The sequence below is a fragment of the Lontra canadensis genome, unplaced genomic scaffold (assembly GCF_010015895.1).
Source record: "Lontra canadensis isolate GAN:19392208 unplaced genomic scaffold, GSC_riverotter_1.0 scaffold6, whole genome shotgun sequence".
In the NCBI taxonomy this organism is placed as follows: Eukaryota; Metazoa; Chordata; class Mammalia; order Carnivora; family Mustelidae; genus Lontra; species Lontra canadensis.
Genome location: NW_022631000.1, coordinates 12316933 through 12338425, shown reverse-complemented (window position 1 = coordinate 12338425; position 21493 = coordinate 12316933). Strand labels below are relative to the sequence as shown.

Here is a 21493-nt window from a genome sequence, read left to right as displayed (position 1 = left end):
ATTGTGGTTCATTGAATTACTGGCCTCAGATCCTCACTCCCTGTGGGAGTATTATACACTATTATACACCTCCACTTTTGCATGGCCCCAAAGTGTGTGTGATAAGCTTCCTACCCCTTGACTGTGGCCTTAGCTCTAGGATTCGCTCTGAGTGATGGAATATGACCTAAGTGATGGTGTGCCGGTTCCAAGCCCAGAACTTAAGAGGAGCACTGTGGTTTTGCTCACCCCTCCTTTGCTACTACCACAGCCATGGCCAGCCCACTGGTTCAATGAGAAAAGGAGCCATGAGCAGTAGATCTGACCTCAACCTGGAAAGAACCAAACTTAGAACCAAACCTACTGCTTAAAACAGAAGGACCCAGCTGAGGCCAGCCTAGATCAGTCCTATCTCAAACAACTCACAGGTGCATGGTCTAGAATACATGATTATTGTCAGTCACTGAGTTTTGGGTAACTTGTTATACAGCAATAGCTAGCAGCTACAAAGACCCAGGATATACATCAGCAGCAACGATGGCCCTGAGAAGTTACTTGTTCCTAAGAAAGCCACAGAAGAATTCAAATACCCACCACAGAAAAGCTCGTCACTTTCATCAAAGCAGTCATTTACTCCATCACATCGCTGGGCCTGAGGGACACACAAGCCAGAGGAGCATCGAAAAGATCCAACAGGACAGGCTAGAGACAATAAAACACGGGAAGTCTTGGGTGAGTCCCTAAAAGTCGTCAGACCACATGAACAAAGAATGATGAAGTACTAGGTGGTTAAGGAATTGGCCATGTAGAGACAGTAATTCTACAGTTTCTCCATCAAATCAAGCTATAGGTGACAACTGAAAGATAAAACAAGTGACTTTAGGAGAGCAGAGAAAGTAAACTAACCCACCAGAGGCTCTGAGTGGACACTGGCTCCAGGTCACAGGTATAGTCAAACTTCCACTATCTCCATCTTTCACTCAGCACTCTGGCTTCATCACTGACTTGGAGAAAGTGAAAGCTGGAATATGTTTTAGAGAGTCCAGCAGTTTTGGAATGCAGTCTTTAGACTCCCAAGGGAATTACAAGTGGCCTTCTGGTGTCTCTGAATCCTATATGATCACAGGCACTGTTCTAAGGACTCTGTGCTTTTAAGTCCATTTTCAAGTGATTACTGTCCCCAAATACATTAGTAACCACTGATCTTTGACACTTGGACCTAGAGAGATTAGTGACCGGCCTCAAAACTCAGGACTCCTGCCTTCTACCTTCCAGTCCACTTCAACCAGGCTACTCATCAAAGATCCATCTTCTGCCTGATCTTGAATTATAAGTCCTGGACTTATAGCTAAATATATTAGAAATAATAAATCCTTTGTTGCTATCGTCTGAATGTTGGTGGGCCCCACTAATTCTTATGTTGAAATCCTAGTGCCCAATGTGATGATACTAGGAAGAAGGACTTTAGGAAAGGAATTAGGTGATGAAGGCAGAGGTCCCATGAATAAGATCAATGTCCTTATAAAAGAAGCCCCACAGAGCTCCCTCAGCCTCCTCCACCATGTGAGGATACAAGTCTGTGACCCAGAGAGAGCCCTCACCTGACCATGCCGGCATCCCGACCTCTGACATCCAGCCTCCAGAACTGTGAGAAATAAATTTCTGTTCCTTATAAGCTACCCAGTCTGGAGTACTCTGTTAGAGTAGCTGGACAGACCAAGACACTCTCCTTGTGCAAAAGAATGAGGGAAAATGCATGGTCTGGTCAACCCCTATCTCCCTGGCAAACAACGGAGAGGGTAGGTTTCTAGAAAATATTCATGTTTGAGAAAACAATTGAAAATAAGACGATTCACTATTTACCTGTTATTCTTGCTAGAAATTATAATATTCTGATATTCAGAAGTATGATAGTCCAGATCCAGGAGCAAGTATATTGGCAAAGAAGGAAGGTTCTAAATGAGCTTTCTCTCAAGTCTTATCCTCAGAGTGATTAACCCTTACTTTTCCCCTTTTAAAATGGATCAAGAGTTTCCTGAGTCAATATCTAGTCTCTGCAGCTCTAAAGACTTCCCCCAAACACTGCTGACTACCTCCTGGCCACTGTCCCCGTGGTTCTCAGTGTGGAGGGTAACATTTTGAGGCCTGCTGTTTGAACTCTCCTTGACCAACCAACTCTCCCTATGGGTCATGGGCTGAAGTGAATCACAACGGTTGTCTTCTGATCCACCAAATGTTCATATAAACATCATATGTACAAAGACTTAAGAGTAGCAGGGACAATAAATCAAGAAATGGGTCTGTCCCATATAACATAAGAATAACATAAGAAAAAACCCTTTCTCAATTGTAACAGAGAATTATGTCATTTCTTCTACAATTTAAATGATAGTAGTAATAAATACATAAGTTTATGTCTTATTGATTATGTATTTTGTTTATATTATGTGTATTTATAATATATTTATTTACACATTAGTAGTAACTAAGCAGAAATAAATCAGCTTTTATTCCTTAATTTCTCAAAGTTTAGAGTTACGAAGGATGAGGCTCTGTTTAACCGTTTATTAGAGTTTTCTAAAAAGCGAATTCCAGGCTTACGTTGACTAATGTTGTAACTTCCATATTCCACCAGAAGCGGCTGGTCGGAAAGCCTTGAACTGCACTGCAGCTGAATGCGAGCAAGCGGACTAGGCACACGGAAAATCGTCTGGTGATCCATGTAGGAGCCACAGTACCTGAGGAGGTGAGAGTCAGGGAAGAGGCGTGATGAGGCTCTGTCCACGCATCCCCATTGACAGTGAACACACAGACACTTTGGCACTTAGGGCTTGGTAAGCAAAGATGCTCACCGCAGAGCTAACGGTAGTTCTCCAACGTATGCTTAAGTGACTGACAGAAGTTTCTGTTGCCTCGATTTTCTACTCTGCTAAATACAACAGCAGTACTTTTGACTGTTATCTAGTGTTCTCCTCACCAATACTTGCAATCAGAAGAAATACGGGTCCTCTTTTTCTTTCTGTGTAAATAGCCATATAATAAGAAATGCCTGTTTTTGCCCACAAACCTCGCCACGGAGCAGAGTGGAATCCATGAGCTCAGGATGAAAATATGGAAAGAACCCAGCAATAGTTAAAGTAAAACACAACAATATTTTTTCAAATGAAATTGAAAACCGATGTGCGCTTTGGGGTTTGTCCTTGGTAGAATTTCAAAATAACAATGTCTGCCCGCAATATTTCCTTACCTTGATTTTTCTTACTTCTTGTACCTAAGAGCAGATGCCCCTCCTGTTAGTAATTCTTACGATATGAGCACTGTGGTTAGTAGAACATGAAATATTACTGTGCTCTCTGGGAGCCAGTGGTAAGTTAGGTCTCTGCCATGTGTAGGCAAAGCTCTTCCCAGAGTGAAACCTGCAAGGTCTCAAAGGGAAACAGCAAGCACACGGGCTGAGGAGGGACATCCTCCACTGGAACTTGTGAATGCCAATCGCTTCTCACCCCCAAGGCCCTTGAGCTGGAGTTTAGAGGGGAACAGTAAGGAAGAGGGGCATAGTGGTGGCTAATGGAACTAAAATTTTTTTTTTTTAAAGTGAGAAATTAGAGAAACCAGCAAGAGTTGGTTTATAGATACAGACACATGACAGGTAAGAAAACTGAGAAGTCGGGCCGCCTGGGTGGCTCAGTGGGTTAAGCCTCTGCCTTCGGCTCAGTTCATGATCCTAGGGTCCTGGGATCGAGCCCCACATCGGGCTCTCTGCTCAGCAGGGAGCCTGCTTCCCTGCTCTCTCTGCCTGCCTCTCTGCCTACTTGTAATCTCTCTCTCTGTGTCAAATAAATAAATAAAATCTTTTAAAAAAAGAAACAAAAGAAAAGAAAACCAAGAATTTAAATAGGTGAAGTAAAGTGTTCAAGTTCAAAGTAGTGAGAAAGTAGAAGAAGGATTAGGACTCAAGTCTGTTGGTACTAAGCCCTAGAACTTTCTAGGGCACCAACAGCTTTCCTGTCAGGAACTTTGCTCTGCAGAGCTTCCTAGGAAGAACATCCATTCCTTCAGGGCTTATAGGCTGCCTTCTAGCTGCTGTGAGCTCACACACCCCATCCTCACCTTCTCTGAACTCAGGAGCACTAGGCTTCCTTGTGCCGGCATTACCTTTTCCTACTTTCCCATTATGCCTTTAGGCAGCTTTTCAGCAAGGTATCAGAAATTAGTTCAGTTAAATTCTTTCCTTTTTAGATGAAAATAACTGATAATGGGAAGGGCTGGCATTTTAAATCCTAAGGGCACAACTAGCATCAAAAGAATCTGATTTCTCCCAGCTGGCAAGACAGAGGGAAGAGCTGGCCCCTTGGAGAAAGTATTTAGGGCAGAGAGCTTTTCTGGTATTGATTGGTATTCTTGGGAGAAGATCTTGTTCATACTTTGGCAGGAACACTCTGTGGGTGGTGGGGGTTGTTACTTAGGACAAAAAAGAAATAGTATCACATTTTACAAAACAATTGTAAAGATTTGTTTTCTGGACCTCTAATGAAATACCAGAATGCAATATTCTTAAAACTTGGAGAGGAAGCACTTCCATAGTATTTACCCATCCAATGTCATTTCCAAAGCAATTCTTTTTTAATACAGTTGACACATGATGTTACATTCATTTCAAGTACACAAAATAGTGATTCAACAACTCTATCCAAAACAATCATATTAATTATAATAATGGTTAATATTTTTTGGTATGTAGTATGCATTATTTAATTGAATGCTTACCATAAAAAAACCCTCATCTCATTTACAGACTGAAAATCAAAGAGATTAAATTATTTGTCCTAGTTAATACAGCTATGAATGACAGAGCTAGAATTTGAACCCAGGTATTCTGCCTCCTACATAATAGACCCTGATTCAAAAGTACTCCCAAAAGAAGTACAATCCACGTCTTAATAATGGATCCAAGGATGCTCTTAAATCAGGTTGGACTTATCCCAGTGAAGACAGAACCAATGACTACTTTAGCTCGTAATCCGAGAGCCTAAAGGAAATGAAAGAAGGTTATTCAGGAAAATCATTTAGAAAAGGAAAGCCTCATTCATGGATTAACAATGAGCACAAAATTAGCAGGTAAATCCCTTAGGATAACTTCACAAAAAAAAAAAAAATCTTACCTCAAAGTAAACTTCGAAGCTATTCTGCTATAAAGACAGGACATTCTATATTTTTTTAAAAAGATTTTATTTATTTACTTGACAGAGATCACAAGCAAGCAGAGAGAGAGAGAGAGAGGAGAAAGCAGGCTCCCTGCCGAGCAGAGAGCCCAATGTGGAACTTGATCCCAGGACCCTGAGATCATGACCTGAGCCAAAGGCAGAGGCTTAACCCACTGAGCCACCCAGGTGCCCAGGACATTCTATATTTTTTATTACAAGATCTATTACAACTTCAGAAGCAAATAAAGAATAACAACCACTACAGGACAAATGAAAGGCGAGAGTGAAGAGCTCCTCGGTCAGTACAGGAAGCTCAGTCATCTAGATTTCTCTCATCAACCTCAACCCATGTACCAGCCTTAGAATACATCCAGGCCAGTGTAGCCTCTCTTCCTGCAAAGAACTGGCTAAAGGTTTCTACCTTTCCTATCACCAAGATTCCTATTTACTATTTCCTCCAGGGCTGCATGGTTTGAAAGACTTCATCTGCCAAGCTATTTTTGTAAAATGTATAGTATATACACCCATAGCCCAGCAGCAATGAGCAATGAGCCAAGGACTTGGGAGTCATAAGACATTGAATCTTGGCTTAATCACATATGACTGAGTGACCTTGAGCAAGTTCTTAGCCTCTATATCCTTCTATTTCCATATCTGTAAGTAGTAAACTGCAAACTCTTTGGGAACAAGGAATCCAAGGCTTTGAACTTCTGCGTCAGGCCTTTCATCAGATTCCTTACATCCAGAACCCACTTACATGTGCTCATTAATTTCCCACCATCCATGGTCACAGCCTTTCGCACTCTTCTTGGTTATTGAATAGTTATGGAATTTCAGTGCTATGCCGAGGGTTGAGAGCGAAGTCTGTGAAAAACAAACATAAGTCAGAAAAATGTTTCAGTTGAAGGATACATTCCAGGCTGATTCCTCATTCAGAGCTCATTCCCTTGACTTGCTGTTCTTGGGGCATTTTATTCTTTGTGCCCTATGGCTTTTGGTGGGGTAGACCCAACTCCCCTCCCCCAACAAACTGGAATGAGGAGAGCATAATAGAGAGGGAAGTGGGTGGCCCAGTTCCCAGGGAGCCGCTGTTAGGTCCCAGTTTCAGTGAGCTGGGTGACTTGGGACACATTAGATTATCCCTAGGTGTCGATTTCCTCCTTGTAAATAAGCTTGAAAACACCCCCTTGTTAATGAGTGCACACAGTTTCCTCCTTTACTGACAATAACAACATAGTTTATTTAAAGCACTACTCAGATTATTTAAATAAAGGAGAAATGAATCAGCGTCCTCTTCATATTCAACCTGGGTATTCCTGAAGGCAGCCACTGAGTCACTCCTAGGTCTGCCCAGACAGGATCAAACAAGAAAAGAGGCTGCCTGTACAGCACCCATGTGAGAGCATGTGTGTGCATGCACACACACACACACACACACACACACACAGCTGACCTTTTGAGAACATTCTATGACATACACATACATTATGTTTGTGATGTCATGATTTTAAGGGTTTTTTTTTAAAGATTTTACTTATTTATTTGACAGACAGAGATCACAAGTAGGCAGAGAGGCAGACAGAGAGAGAGGGGGAAGCAGGGTCCCCGCTAAGCAGAGAGCCCTATGTGGGGCTTGATCCCAGGACTCTGAGATCATGACCTGAGCCTAAGGCAGAGGCTTAACCCACTGAGCCACCCAGGTACCCCACAAATTTAGTTTTAATTTTCATTTTGTCCCAGAAATTATTTAGAGAGAGTTTACACATTTCCTGGGAGTGGAATTTTTGTTCACCCACTCTTAAGCTTTCTAATTCTATACTAATTAGATAAGAGATTATTCATTGCGTGTATTGTTTTTTAATGTTTTTATTTATTAAGGATTTTGATGTGATCGGATATGTGAACACTCCAAGGTCATTTGAAAGAAAAGGGTAATGTATGTGTGTGTGGTATACTATCCCTCATTGCTGTAGTTATTGTCCCCACTACCTCTGTCAGGAACCAACGGAAAGGAACTAAAATCCCTCAGTTAAGCATTGTCCATTTCTCTTTGTATTTCCTATAGATTTTGATTTATGAGTATTAATGGCATGTCCTTTGGTACATAAATAATTATCAGAGACCTTCTCGTGGTTCACCCTCTTATCATCATAGATCACCTTTCATTTCTCACCCAGTGTTGTTGCCCTAGTGTTGATTTCCACTTTGTTGAGTGCTAAGGTTCTGATCCCAGCTTTCTTTTTGTTTATAATGTCTGGTATGATATTGCCCACCCTTTTACTTTCAGCTTTAGTAAATCACTTTTTATGCTGCCATCTTTTGTAAATAATATACAATTAAGTTATAATTATAGTTTTAAGTTATTGAATCAATTTGTGATTCAATACTGTTGTCTTTTTGTTTAAGAGATGGATTTTACCCATTGACTTTTTTATTGCTCTGATAGTTGGTTTTTTAGAGATGTCATCAAATTTGATGTTACAATTTCTTTGTTGTGTGTATGTAATTCTTTCTAAAATGGACTTAAATACAGCAGTCCTCCTCTCTCAACCTGTCTTCGAGAGGGAATGAATCAGGTTCCTTATGCCTCTCATTTAAACATCACAACAGCTCTGTTAGGAAGGAAGTATGAGTCCAAATTTATAGAAGAAATCAAAACCAACCAAAAATAAGTGACATGCCCAACATTACCCTGCATTTCCCTGAAGGCCATAGTGTGTCATGGCACCTGGAAATGGACAGTGAGGGCTCAAGAGGAACCAGACTGTCTTATATTCAGTAAAAACCAAGGGTTCCTGAGGGCACAGAGTGACTTTTTTCCCCAGTCTTGTTATCTAATTTTTACTTCACATTTAAAAAAAAAAAAAAGAAAAAAGATGCCAAAGGATAGTAAATATCTTGAGTGATCACTGTAATTTTATAGCTTAAGGACATTTTCCAATGCAGTTCTCCTTAGGAGGCTTACGTAGGCATTTTCACTGTGTTCCATCAATCCAAAGTAAAACAGATTTAAGTGCATCACTGCCCGCCCAATCTACACAGCCCCAATTAAGTTCCTTTGCACACCAGATTCTACTGACACAGATTCGCACACAAATCTACATTTGTGGCCAGATTGGCCAAAAGGCACTACTGATATTAACCAGCGTGACCAGTGGGGTCAGGAGGTGCAGGTCCACAAAGCATGTGAAGTGTTTTGTTCAACAAATGAACAAAAATGGAAAACCACTACATATGCTCTTTCCTTCTATGTCCTGTGTTCTCTGTTCCCACTGCCCAACCCCTGCCTTTGCTTTGGGAAATTTTACCAAGTAAGGGGGAGGATTTCTCCTGATCTGGACCTGCTCTGTTGAAATATTTCTCTAGTCAATGGTAGCAACAGGATGCAGGACAAGTTTTATGCATGTCCCTTCTCATGCACGAGTGGTTATGTACATACAGCTCAACCCATCTCCAATGGACACTGGAAACTTCGGTGTTTCATGTTTCCTGGGGAAGCAAGGAAGACCCATTTCCAAAGTGATAATGAGGAGGGGAATTGACATGGCCCACAGTAATATCGCTTGCATCGTTTGCACCTAAATTGGTGGGTGCTAAGCTGATGGCATCAGTGATAAAACAATCCAAAACCTCACTCTATGTTTCTCTTCTGAGATCGCATACCAAAATGTGTTAGTTGGAAAACAAAAAGAAGGAAGAAAGAGGGAGGTAAATATTCAACTAAGTATTGTTATGAAACATAGGGAAACTGAACATCTTTAGGACCCTGGCAAAGGAGGGGGGATGCGGGATTTGCTCATAGAAAACAGCTTGATTCCTTTGAATGCTGCCTGGGTCACTTTCTATTTGAGTAGCCTCTGGCCAATGGCTTGCCCCAGCTCTATTTCCCTGTTTATAAAATGTGACAAGTTTCTCTCCTATATCACAGGCATGCTTTAAGAGCAAATAAAAATGTGTGTGTCCAAAACAAACAGAGGTGACATGTTCTAAGCCTCAGTACTCTTTTACACTTTTTCTTGTTTCACCACACTTCTTCCCCTGCAGTCTGTAAGCTCCCAAGAGAGCAAGGACTTTACCCTGCTACCGAGTTTTCCCTATGGTTATGGACCTGAAACTGACATTCCGTAAACATTTGTTTATTCTTGGGAGAAAAATCGCAGGGACTTCAAGTTGGAGCGGGAGTTAATCCTTCTCAAATAAATGAGACCATAAAAACTCAGCTGAAAGGGAGTCTGCAAAAGGGATTGATATTTGGAAATCAGACTAGGCACTAAGAAGGACTAAGGATGATAGAAATCAACTCTTGTGTATAAAAGGTTTGATCATGCCTTGAGCCGATATTTTTATCACTTAAGTCATTCTTCTCAGTTGTTTGTAATAAGTTCAAAGCTATTTTACAGGTGACTTTTTTTTTTTAAGATTTTATTTATTTATTTGACAGAGAGAAACACAGCAAGAGAGGGAACACAAGCAGGAGGAGTGGGAGAGAGAGAAGCAGGCTTCCCGTCAGCAGGGAGCCCAATAGGGACTTGATCCCAGGACCCTGGGATCATGACCTGAGCGGAAGGCAGACGCTTAACAACTGAGCCACCCAGGCACCCCTACCTACAGGTGGTAATTTTTTTAACATAATTTCCATTTGCAGAAATATGCTACCACGCAATTTTAGGTGGCTGTTCAAAGTTATCTGAGAAAAGGACAGCTTTATTTAACATCCACACGAGGGGGACCAACCTTGACCTCTGGGAAATGGTGTGTCACCAAAGTCTGTCCCCAATATTTCCAGTCTGTCTCCCATCTCCCCTTCTCACTCCCTCAGTGGCGTGCTTTTTGCTTTATAAAGAGTCCTTTTTACTCAGTTTTTCTAACCCTTGATCCTTAGTGAAACAGAATCTGATATTCTTTTTTACATTCTGACTAGAACAATATTTAGGGATCTTCACATTAGGTATTATGGGTTACCATGGAATCGATGTTTATTTTACCTCAAAGGAACTTCAAACATTTGACAGAACTTTGGGGAAGGGGTCAATCTTGTTCTGGCTGTCATAGAGAAGATACACTTGCTTTTTGGAGAGATAGAAGAGACAGATTTGATGTCTCTCTTTTTCCTTCTCCAACTCATGAGTGACCTGAGGCACTGAGATTCTGCTGCCCTGAGGCATTAAGAACTGGTAGTGGGCAAGAGTCCAGAAGCTTTGGGTTTTAATTATTTTGGAAATGTTTTCAACCTTGATGAAAAAAAAATAATTTAAGGATGTATGCCATCAGGAAATGAAACTAAGTACACATATGAGTATAATAAAATTATTTAAAATATTTAACCCTTGGGGCTCCCAGGTGGCTCAGTTGGTTGAATGACTGCCTTCGGCTCAGGTCATGATCCTGGAGTCCCAGGATTAAGTCCCGCATCAGGCTCCCTACTCGTCGGGGAGTCTGCTTCTCCTGACCTCTCTCCTCTCATGCTCTGTCTCTCTCTCTTTCAAATAAATAAATAAAATCTTTAAAAAAATAAAAAATAAAATATTTAACTCTTTGTGTACAAACAACACAGGCAGCAAACATGCTCCTACCTCAGGGCCTTTGCTTCAGCTGTTCCCTTTGGCTGCAACACTGTGATTCTAGGGATGCATAGGGTTAGTTCCCTCATGTCTCTCAGGTTTCTGTGCAAATGCCAGCTTGACGGTAAGGTTTCCCCTGGCCATGCTATTTAAGGTAACAAATTCCTCACATCCTAGCCTTCATACTCCAGACTGCCCACTCAGCTCCAGAGCCTCCTTCCCTGCTTTGTTCTCCATAGCATTATACTGCCATGTACCATACTGTACATATATTTGTTCATTTGTCACCTGTCTCCGCCTCTTATATGGCTAAGCCCCATGAGAGCAGAGCTTTAGTGCGTGTGCGTCAGATATCATGGATCCCAGGGTCTAGAATACAGCCAGACACATAGTGGGCATTTAATAATAACATGTTGAATGAATGCAAGCACTAAACTTCTTGTCACTTACATCTAATTGCTATGCCTCACAAAAATGATTTTATACATACATGCCGAAAGAGCCTTGCCCTACGTCCCTCCACAGGACACTACAGTTGGAGAAAGAAGAACAGTTATAGACTAAAATTTTTAAAGAAAAAAAAAAAAGAAGGAGCTCTGTTAGGGACCAGACAGAGATGTATATATTTTATATAAATTTACAAAATTTGGTTTGCTTATATAACTGAAATATATGTTGCCTAATTCAATGTATTCTTTCTTTATTATTCTTATGGTGATGCTGATAGTGAAATAATTAAAAATTAATAAGTGAGCTCTATCATATTAAAATAAAAAACTGTTTGATCCCATAACAGTATCTTTGCATTTTTTAATACAGATGAACAAAATAACAATTGGAAAAATAAGCCCGTTGGCAAAGAACAGTTAATTTATGGGCAGATAGTTGAAATTACAAGGACCTTTCATGTTCTAGGTAATGTGTTTGATTAAGGCTTAAGTATTAAAAAATTAACTCACATTCTTTTTGTAGTAAAAATAAAGGTAATTAAAAATAGATTCCTAAACGTAAGATAACAATATTTTTCTAAAGTGTGGTAAAACTAGGCTACCTGAAATTTCCAGGTACACTTGCATTTCGGAGGATAGTAGCTTGGGTAATATGGACTTGAAATTTTCCCTTCAAAGCCAGTGATTTCTTTGACCAATACTGTGTTTTCACACTCTGAAAAAAATATCCAGTAACACGCAATGATTTGCAGTTGTGAGATTATGGGAAATGCATTGCATACATTTCTTTAACTACAAAAGCACACTCCTTGATCATCAAACTTACATACTTTTTGAAACTTAAACCAGTTTTTCCAAAAAGAAATAGCACCCTATAGATATATAGCTAAACGTCTTGTTTAAATTCTATATTTCTTTTCAATCACATTTTGACTACAGATCTATAGGACGCTATTAATCTCTTTAAAAACATAACTCAAATATATTTTAAAGCTTCTAAGCCTATTTGTTCTCATTAGTGTATATTTGTTGTTGAAGAAATATACTCAGTTTACATAACGTTGTTCTGTTTAAATAAAACAATCTAAACATTTATTTTTACTGTAGGGGCATCCTTCTGCTAAAATGTAATTTCCTTTATCTATTTTGTTTGCTGCTTTCCCTAACACCTGGAATCATTCCTAGCATATAGTACATGCTCAATAAATGTTTGTTCACAAATTTCACTGTAATACTTCTGAGCTAATCATATTTTTCCATCTTTGGAGTTAGAGATAATTTTCAACTCAACAAAATCTCAAATAGCTTGTTCAATTTGGCTCGTTAAGTCAACTTTGTATTTAGTTTTGTAATAATTTGACCAAACAAACCTATCAAAATAAGCCACTGCCTTAAAATGTAGGTGGACTTATGAAGCTATGACCATCTAACTTAAGCCAGCTCCACTGCCCTCCTTGCCCATCTCTCATTCTGATCCTTTAACCTTATCAGGGCTCATAAAGAAGTTACAAAAAGACTAGACTTTCAGTGAAGGCTCACTTTTATTTTGTTTTACTTCGCCAACCCAAGTCAAAAAGAGAAGAGGGAAAGGAAGCTAGGTCACTTTTTTGCTCACTCTCTACCTAGGAAAACCCATCAAATCTCTGGGTTTTACTTCCGGTGCACTTTCTAGGATGGCATTCACACGTATTGCTATTAACGAGAATTCACGGAAGACAGCCACTGTAGTGTGAGGTACTGCACTATTACCACTGAGCTGCGAATGCGCCCTTCTCTGGGGCTGTGACAGGGACTTTTCCAGCAGCTTCTGTCCTTTGCCACCTGGCTTCCTGCCAGGCCCTGCCCATAGGGGGCGCTGCAGGAACACTAGCACCCCGGAGGAGGAAGAATGGGGCTTCCCGCGTTTCTGTTTCCTCTTCCCGGGAAAGTCCCCCGAGCAACGATTCTTACCCCATCCTCCTTCCTCCCTTTTTCTCCCCTCATTCTTTCCCACTTTTACCCCCGACTCTCTCCCGCCCCCACCCCGCGCAACTACACTTTCTTCCTGTAGCAGAGTTGAACCCTGTTAGTTTTCCCAACTTCCGTTTTATTGCATCTTCCTCAAAGATACAGCCCCGGCTATCTGGCAACCCCTCCTCGAAGGTCTGGGTCCCACGTCCGTGAACACCCGCCCCTGAACTCAGAGACACCGGCTCCAGCTGAGCAGCAACCCTCCTCTCCCCTCCGCCAGGGGTCTGAGTTTCAGTCCACAGACCCCCCCACATTATAAATTGTCAGCGTTGTCACCGATTTCCTTTGTGCCCCCCAGAACTACAGGGGGTAGTTGCTTCCTACAAGTATTACACCCAGAACAACTTAGGTTTTCTGCCTTTTGAGTGACCTAGCTGACACCTCCATGCCGAGTTAACAGTTGTTCACATTAATGCTCGCAGTTTAAATAATGCAATCTCTCTCCTCTGACTGGACCCTGAGTCAAGGTTCCTGACTAATAGGACTGGTTTTACAACACAGCCTCAGGAGAGATAAGACTGGACTATGATAACAGATATTTTTCAAGGTGACTTTTTTTCAATTAGGAAAGACTTACGTTCTTCTGGAATGACCTCGAAAAATGCCCGGATTCCTGATAGCCTCCATATCTGAGGAGACTTAAATGACACCAACATGAGATTATTTGTGGAGACAAAGGACATTATCGTTCTTGTGGGTTCACAAATTCTGAAACCAGACAACAAAACAAAAGTCCATGAGTAATAACAGGTTATTGAGCAGTAAGCCTCCACCCACCGCTAATTCCACCCATCTCCCCGGCCATCCACACAGTTCTTGTTAGGCACACTCCACCAGCCAGATCTTCAACTGCCACAGGGCACCACAGAGGGGAGGTGATAAAGATATAGAAACTTTTGCCGGGTAACTATCAGAGAATTCTCCTGGATGGCTGTCACTGGACCCCCCTTGAGATGCAGCAAGGCATAGGCAACTACTGAAATGGCTACGGTCCTGAGTTCTGGCCTCAGGAAAACTGGGTTCAAAACTCAGGTCCATCACTTAACTGGCTGAAAGAGCCTGAGCAGTCAAGGAACTAATCTTCAAAGATGCCAGCTCCCCGACTGTGAAAGGGTGGTAGTACCAAGATTCTATTCCTCACAGCACTGGGGTGAGGATTAAGTGTGATAATAGCAAAGCATGTCTGGAAGGATGAAAAAAATAATAATAATAATAGCTGAGAAATCAGAGCCAGTGACCAACTTATATTTCACTGTAACCATTACATACTGTTGAAATTTCTAGTAATGCATATTCATCACCAAAATATACATACGTAGAACACGGTTGCATACATACATAAGCATTATTAAAAATAATAATTAATGTGCCTTTTTAGCACAGTAACAAATACTAAATTTTTAATAAATTATAACTATCATTATTAAATCATCAAGATAATACTTAATAAGCACTCACAAAAAGATATCTGCTAGTAAGTAAAAAATATTAGGGTATGTATAGATATGTGTGTGTGTAATTATGTATATATATAGGAATGAAAATATTTGTGCAAAAACATAACAGTTGTTCTAGGTAATGGGATTGTGAAATATTGATCTTGTTTTTCTCTGTTTACTTTCATAATGAACACTGTTTTATCTTTATAATAAGGGAGAAAATTTAATTGCTTTACTAATGGTGTGCAATCATCAGAAGATTTATTCTCACATGCTAATGAAACAGATTTCATTGCAGTTGCAATAAAAGTAAAATTAAACAGAAGAGTCAGCTAGATTTCAGAAATATTGGCTGACCTTCCTGCTATACTGATTTTGACCCTTGTATGCAGCAAGTAAACAGTGAACGTTGTGTCCCATAGGCTCTGGCTCATACAGGGGATATTAAATAAGGCATGGGTCAGTTCTTTGATCTCATGAGCGCACACAAAAATAGTTTTAAAAGTCTAAGGGAAACAAGATACTGCCCAAGAGAGACACTGTAAAAAAGTCTTTACTCGCCAGAGTACCTATACAAGATGGTGCTCCGGATTGGCAAGAGGGAGTCGTAAACGGTCAGGGAGTCAGTGACACAGTTGTCAGCTTCAATCTGGACGGACTCTATCGAGAGACGAATCAGATAGCCCACGATGGCCACCAGCTTGAAGTGACACATCAGCCTCCCTGAGGTTGCAGAAATCTCCAGAGGGTAGCGGAGAGACAGATGATCTGCATAGAAGTACTGAGAGCAGCCTTTGTCTGTGGAGACAGCACTTTGTTTTGTTTTAGGAACTTTTTAAAAAAAAATTTTTTTTAAAGATTTTATTTATCAGAGAGAATAAGAGAGAGAGAGAGAGAATGAGAGAGAGCAAGCAGGAGGTGCAGCAGGCAGAGGGAGAAGCAGGCTCCTGGCGGAGCAAGGAGTTCGATGTGGGACTTGATCCCAGCAGCCTGGGATCATGACCTGAGTGGAAGGCAGGCATAGACGTTTAACTGAGTGAGCCACCCAGGTGTCCCAGGAATGACTTTTCTAGATATCTTTATAAAGAGTAAGGACCAAAGAGTTCATATGGAGGACATCTGCTGTTTTTGCCAGCCTGGAATCTGTTCCCCTCTCTTCTGGTAACAGCACCAAGACTTACTTTGAGAAACTACCCCTACCCTGCCTGTATGGTTTGGTTGGGGTTAAACTCACCTCTACGACCAGAGATGGGCACATGACCCAGACTGGCTAATCAGAGTAAAAGAAGCTGGTTCATGAATGGGCAGGCCAGCCGATCTGAGGCACTAAGTTCAGCCCCAGAACTTCTGAAAAAATTCTGGAAATTTGTGTGGGCTTTTTTTTTTTCTACTATTGTTGCTACTGGTAAATTCTAAGCTAGGATCTATTGGTTGCAATTCATGACACTGAGTTAGAAGAATACACTCGAAGCTTCCACAGGGAAAAGCAAGGATGCAGAGTTCTGATGATATTTTATTTTGCAACCTGGCCCCAAACACGCCTGAAGACAGCACATTCCATGTATGTCCCAGTTATAAGAGCCAATCACGTTTCTTCTGGGCTTAAGCCAGTTCAAGTGTATTTCTGTCACAGGCAACATTACCAAATACCATCATTTGAAAAAGAAAACTACAGCCAAAAAGGATATTGATTTGGAGACAGCGTAGGAGAAACTGCATGTCATACTTTACCAGATCCTATGGTTGAAGAATAATCTGACCGAAGCCCAGCTGCATTGAAAAAACACAGGGAAAAGAGACTGTCAGTTCCAGCATTCCAGCATTTTTTGGAATTTTGCTTAGTGAAAATTCCTTTCTGTCCAGCAATTCATCATTTCTGGAATTTGCTTTAAAATGATCCAGGGAGGGTAGGGGAAGTTGTCTGTGTATTTCAAGAGCAAGTGGGACGGCCATGAGTTCATAGTTGTTGAAGCTGAATAAAGGGTAGATGAGAGTTCATGACACTATGCTCTTTACTCTTCTTGATGCTTGAAATTGTCCATAGCGACACATTTTAAATATCTTTAAGGGTAAAGAGCAACAAAAGAAACATAATAATAATTAGTCCTAGATCTGAAATAGTATTTGTGGTGCAGACTTTTCCACTCGAGATATTTCATTCATTCATTACTTACCGGCCACATACTACTACATTACATGCCTGGCATGTGGAGATACATATATAAAATTTAATATGATTAATATGATTTTAATAAGATTTTAATTTACATTTAAATGATTTGATATGATTTAAATCAAGAGAGAAAGCATAATTTGGGGGGTCACACAATTAATTAAAGTATTTTACTGGCGAATCAAACTATGAAGTTTGCATTTTGGCAGAGCTACTCAAGAAGCTATTGTGGAACACTGGGCAGCACTCTGTAGTACAGCTGTAGTTCTGTCTGGACAAGGGAAAAGACAAGGTAAGCTTCAGCAAAATTCTCTCTTCTTCAGGACTCGGAGACTTACTTTGAAGATTCATGAATTAAATATAGGGCAGGGGACACTTGAACAAATTCAATCTCACATATATTTTGAACCCACTTGTATTGCCCAATCATCGTATATAACATTTAGCAACTTCCTTTATCAACACCCTCAGCTAATCCTGTTTCACTGGGATTGTGGAAAGAATACTTCATTATAATATTGACTGTGTTTAATGGCAGTTTCAGGAGTGCTGCAGGAAGGAATGCATGAAGGAGAATTACCCAACAATCACCATTTAGTACCACAGAGTCCATGTCAACAGCCAGGCCCTGCAAGCTCCCCACAGAGGTTCGGTTTATGATGTTCGTCTGGATGGAGTCCTTCAAAATGGCAGCCACACAGTCCTCACAGAAGATATGGCCCTTGGCATTTGGCATGACAAACACAATCCAAAAGTGGACAAGGAGGCCACCTTTGTTGTTGCCACTATAGAAAAAAAAAAAAAAAAAGAGGAATGTTCAGGTATATATCTTAGGAAGTGGACTCTCATAGAAAGCCAGTGACCCAACTGGATGATTCAAGGTAAGTCAGTGAGGACATCCTTCAACTTCCAAAATTTCTTTTTTAAGAAGTCACTGATTCCTATTGTTGGAACTGGGAAGGGAAAGCATCATAGTATGTGTCTTGCTGTGTTGGGTTCTCATCTAGAATCATTCGTGTATAGTTGCATTTCCCTGGAAAATACACTATTTTTATGGATATCAGAGATTCACTGCTATTACAAATAAAAACAACTATGATTTTTGACACTTTACCATGTCCAGACATAGTGCTAAATTCTGCTTTATCCCACTTAATCTTATGAGGAAGGTCCTATTATTGCAGTTTTACAGAAAAGGAAGTCAAGATCAACTCCAACTGAAAATTATATGGCTAGTAAGTAGCAAATCCTGGAATCCAGTCCAACTTGGTTTTCAGCCAAACCCTGGAGCAAGAGCTCTAAGTGCACAAATACTGTCATGTTTTATGAAAAACAAACCTTAAGTGTTCTATGGTAAATAATGTAGGAAAGAGAAAGTAAACAAACTGTTCTACTCCCAGACTTCTTTTTTTTTTTTAAGATTTTATTTATTTATTTGACCGAGATAGATCACAAGTAGGCAGAGAGGCAAGCAGAGAGAGAGAGAGAGGGAAGCAGGCTCCCTGCTGAGTAGAGAGCCCAATGCGGGACTCGGTCCCAGGACCCCGAGATCATGACCTGAGCCGAAGGCAGCGGCTTAACCCACTGAGCCACCCAGGTGCCCCTACTTCCAGACTTCTTAATGTCTTTGGTATGCCAAAGGGAATTGTGAGTCTCAGCAGAGATGCAGGAAGTGAGGGGACATGGCACACAGTTTGAGAAATAAGTTTTAATAAAACAAATCAATTAAAAATTCATAAAATTTTTAATTTTATTTATGAATTTAAAATTCATAAAAATTTTGACACAAATTATTTGACCATGAGATCCTTTATTTCCTCAGAAATTCTCCAGTGATCAGTTTTTAGCTGAATATATTTTGAAAAATCCTGCACTGTGTTTTGATTTTACCCCCACCCAATGGTAGCCATATTTGTGGCCATTGTGCCCAGGAGCATTAATACGGGGGTGCCCAGGACCCCAGCTGTGGGGAGAGGGCAGGCTTTAACAGATGCAGAGAAAAACTCAGCATGACAGCAGGGGAGAGTTGGGTCGCCAGTTGTGGTAAAACGTATTAACCCAAAGCCGCCCCCAGGAAGTTACTGGAGAATGGTCATAGCTGAGCCCTTCCACAGCCTTGAGAGGAATTTACAGAAGTAAACACAGACGTCCCAAAGCAAGGGACATACATTACCTGACATCTGCAACGACAGACTGCTTGTAAAATTTAGAGAAGGCAGATGTTGTATAAACCAGGTTTACCTAAAAAAGAAAAAAACGAGGTTTCTGAAGTTTTTCAAATTGGCTTCATCTATGGTACCTAGCATGCTGTAGGTCCAAACTCTGACAGCTAGCAGGGAGAAAAGCGGGGCTCTGGCTGAAGCCTCAGGTGCTGAGTTACTTACTGTCCCTGTGCTCTCTATGAAGAATAATCAGTTACCTTGGTTCATTCACTACTGTCTTGAGACACCCTAATTAAGCTTAACATCTGTATTCTGCCTACTCCAAAGGTTAATTATCTCCTCAATTAATAAGTCAAACTCCTTTAAGTACATTTTCAAAGTACTTGACCTAACCTCTTTTCTAGCAATGCAGTCTAGAAAATTTATATTCTTAAGGACACATTGCGGTCCGAGCCACTAGGGGGCAGGCGGTGCCTTCCGCCGGGTCCGGTCTCTAGGGAAACACCCAGCCCTTTTAAAACTCCAGAGTTGGAGCCAGAAGAGAACTACTTCAATTTACCTTCTTGGCCCTTCCTTAGCATTTCTAACGCCAGACTGAGTCTCTGCGAAATCTCCTGCTCCTGTGTTCCCCTTCCTACTTAATAGCGAAGTCACCCACCTAATTGTGAGGTTTAAATTCACTATGCAACACAGAAGGTGTTATAGAAAACCGCTGAGCCCCCCTATGTGTTTCTCTTTTTCTTTTTCTTTTTCTTTTTTTTTCTTTTTCTCTTTCTCTCTTTTCTCTTTCTCTTTCTCTCTTTCTCTTTCTTTCTTTTCTCTTTTTCTTTCTCTTTTCCTCCCTCCCTCGCTTCCTTCCCTCCCTCCTTCCTTCAGAATCTTTGGACTAATTCAAGGAATAACTGATACACAGTAAAGGTGAAAGGTTTAGCTACATAGTCCGTGTGTGGGTGGCCTTCAGGAAATAGGAGTCACTGTGCCGGTTGTTTTAGCTTGCCCTCTCTCACACACAGCCTTTCCCCAGTCTACAGGGCAGGGCGCCTGTCCTGGCAGTAGGGGCGCCCCTGTGTAGGGCACCCTCTCCATTACTGTGCAGATACAAATTGGCAGAAGCTTTCTGGTGGGTAATGTATATCAAGAACCGTGAATAGATTATTTTATACACTTTTAGGGGATCAGTTAAGGAAGTAATCACGGATATACACAATCTATGGAGCAGTTTCATGTAGCATTACCCATAGGAGCAATAGACAGCTTGAATATCCAATAAGAAGGGATTGACTCTGCCATTTACAACGAGGTGGCTGGAACTAGAGGGTAGAGGGTATTACGCTAAGGGAAGCAAGTCAGTCAGAGAACAAAAATACCATAAGATTTCACTCATATGTGGAATTTAAGATACAAAACATGAACATAAGGGAAGGAAAAATAAAATCAGAGAGGAAGACAAACCGTAAAAGACTCTTAATTGTAGGAAACAAAGTGAGGGTTGCTGGAGAGGAGGGGGGTGGGGGGATGGGATAACTGGGGGATGAACATTAAGGAGGCATTTGATGTAATGAGCACTGGGTATTGTATGAAACTGATGAATCACTAAATTCTACCCCTGAAACTAATAATACCCTATATGTTAACCAAATTGAATTTAAATTAAAAAAAATTTAAAGGGATTGGCTAACTTTGTAGCTATTAAAACTTACATTTTTTAAAGAATGTACTTGCATAGAAACATATAACCTAATGTTAAGAGGAAAAATTCAGATTATAAATCTGAACATCTACTAATATTCCAATATTGTGCTGTCCTATATGTCTCTGTGGTCCAGAATAAAAAGGGCTCTATCTTTGCAGATGATGTTAAAGAAAGTTTTTTTGTTCCTTTTTGTAATTTTCTGAATTTTATAATTTTTTATGGTTAAATACATATTAAATCTATAAAGAGAGTTTTTATTTTGGGTTTTTTTTTTAAGTAAAGAGATTCCAGTGTATTGAGGTTGATATAAATGTGTACAGCTCCTAGAATTAAGCAGTATGATTATAATTTTAGTTCTGGAAGGCATTTTAAAGATCAACTGACCCAATTCCTTTATTTTACAGATGAGAAAAACTGGAGCTCAGAGAGCTCTTGCTTTCACTTTCAGCAATAAATAAAATACATGAGTAAACAAATTAAATTAAATTAATTAGCAGTTCTATCAAATAAGCAATTACAGCCAAGATGAGCTAAATACCGCATTCCCTCTGACTACTTCCTTGATCCTCCCTGCTCACCTGGGAGCACGGTCACCTTGTGATCCCTCCACCGCAAACTCTCACTCCCTGACCCCAATCTCCCCAACCTCCCACACAACCCTCCCTCCTGTCTCCGCCCCCCACACCCTCCATCATCTCACCACTTGCTGCACAGTCTGTGCCACTGACAGAAATTCCCTGGACTCTTTCTGTCGGTATTCAGGAAGAAACTCAATGTTAGTGATGCGAAACATCCCAACAAAGTAAAAAGCATCTCTGCTTTC

General features: G+C 40.6%; 1 protein-coding gene across 1 annotated transcript in view; it reads right to left on the bottom strand.

Annotated features, from left to right (window-relative positions):
* TMPRSS7 (transmembrane serine protease 7) overlaps positions 1 to 21493 on the bottom strand; it is a 31526-nt gene extending 10033 nt beyond the window's left edge. Inside the window, exons 1-10 of the mRNA XM_032852653.1 lie at positions 21371 to 21493; positions 18989 to 19056; positions 17407 to 17600; positions 16374 to 16412; positions 15212 to 15440; positions 13781 to 13911; positions 11796 to 11908; positions 5941 to 6047; positions 2581 to 2717; positions 574 to 681 (exon numbers count right to left, since the gene is read on the bottom strand). Coding sequence (XP_032708544.1) covers positions 574 to 681; positions 2581 to 2717; positions 5941 to 6047; positions 11796 to 11908; positions 13781 to 13911; positions 15212 to 15440; positions 16374 to 16412; positions 17407 to 17600; positions 18989 to 19056; positions 21371 to 21463 — 1219 coding nt within the window. The 5' untranslated portion in view covers positions 21464 to 21493. The remainder of the gene's footprint in view (positions 1 to 573; positions 682 to 2580; positions 2718 to 5940; positions 6048 to 11795; positions 11909 to 13780; positions 13912 to 15211; positions 15441 to 16373; positions 16413 to 17406; positions 17601 to 18988; positions 19057 to 21370) is intronic.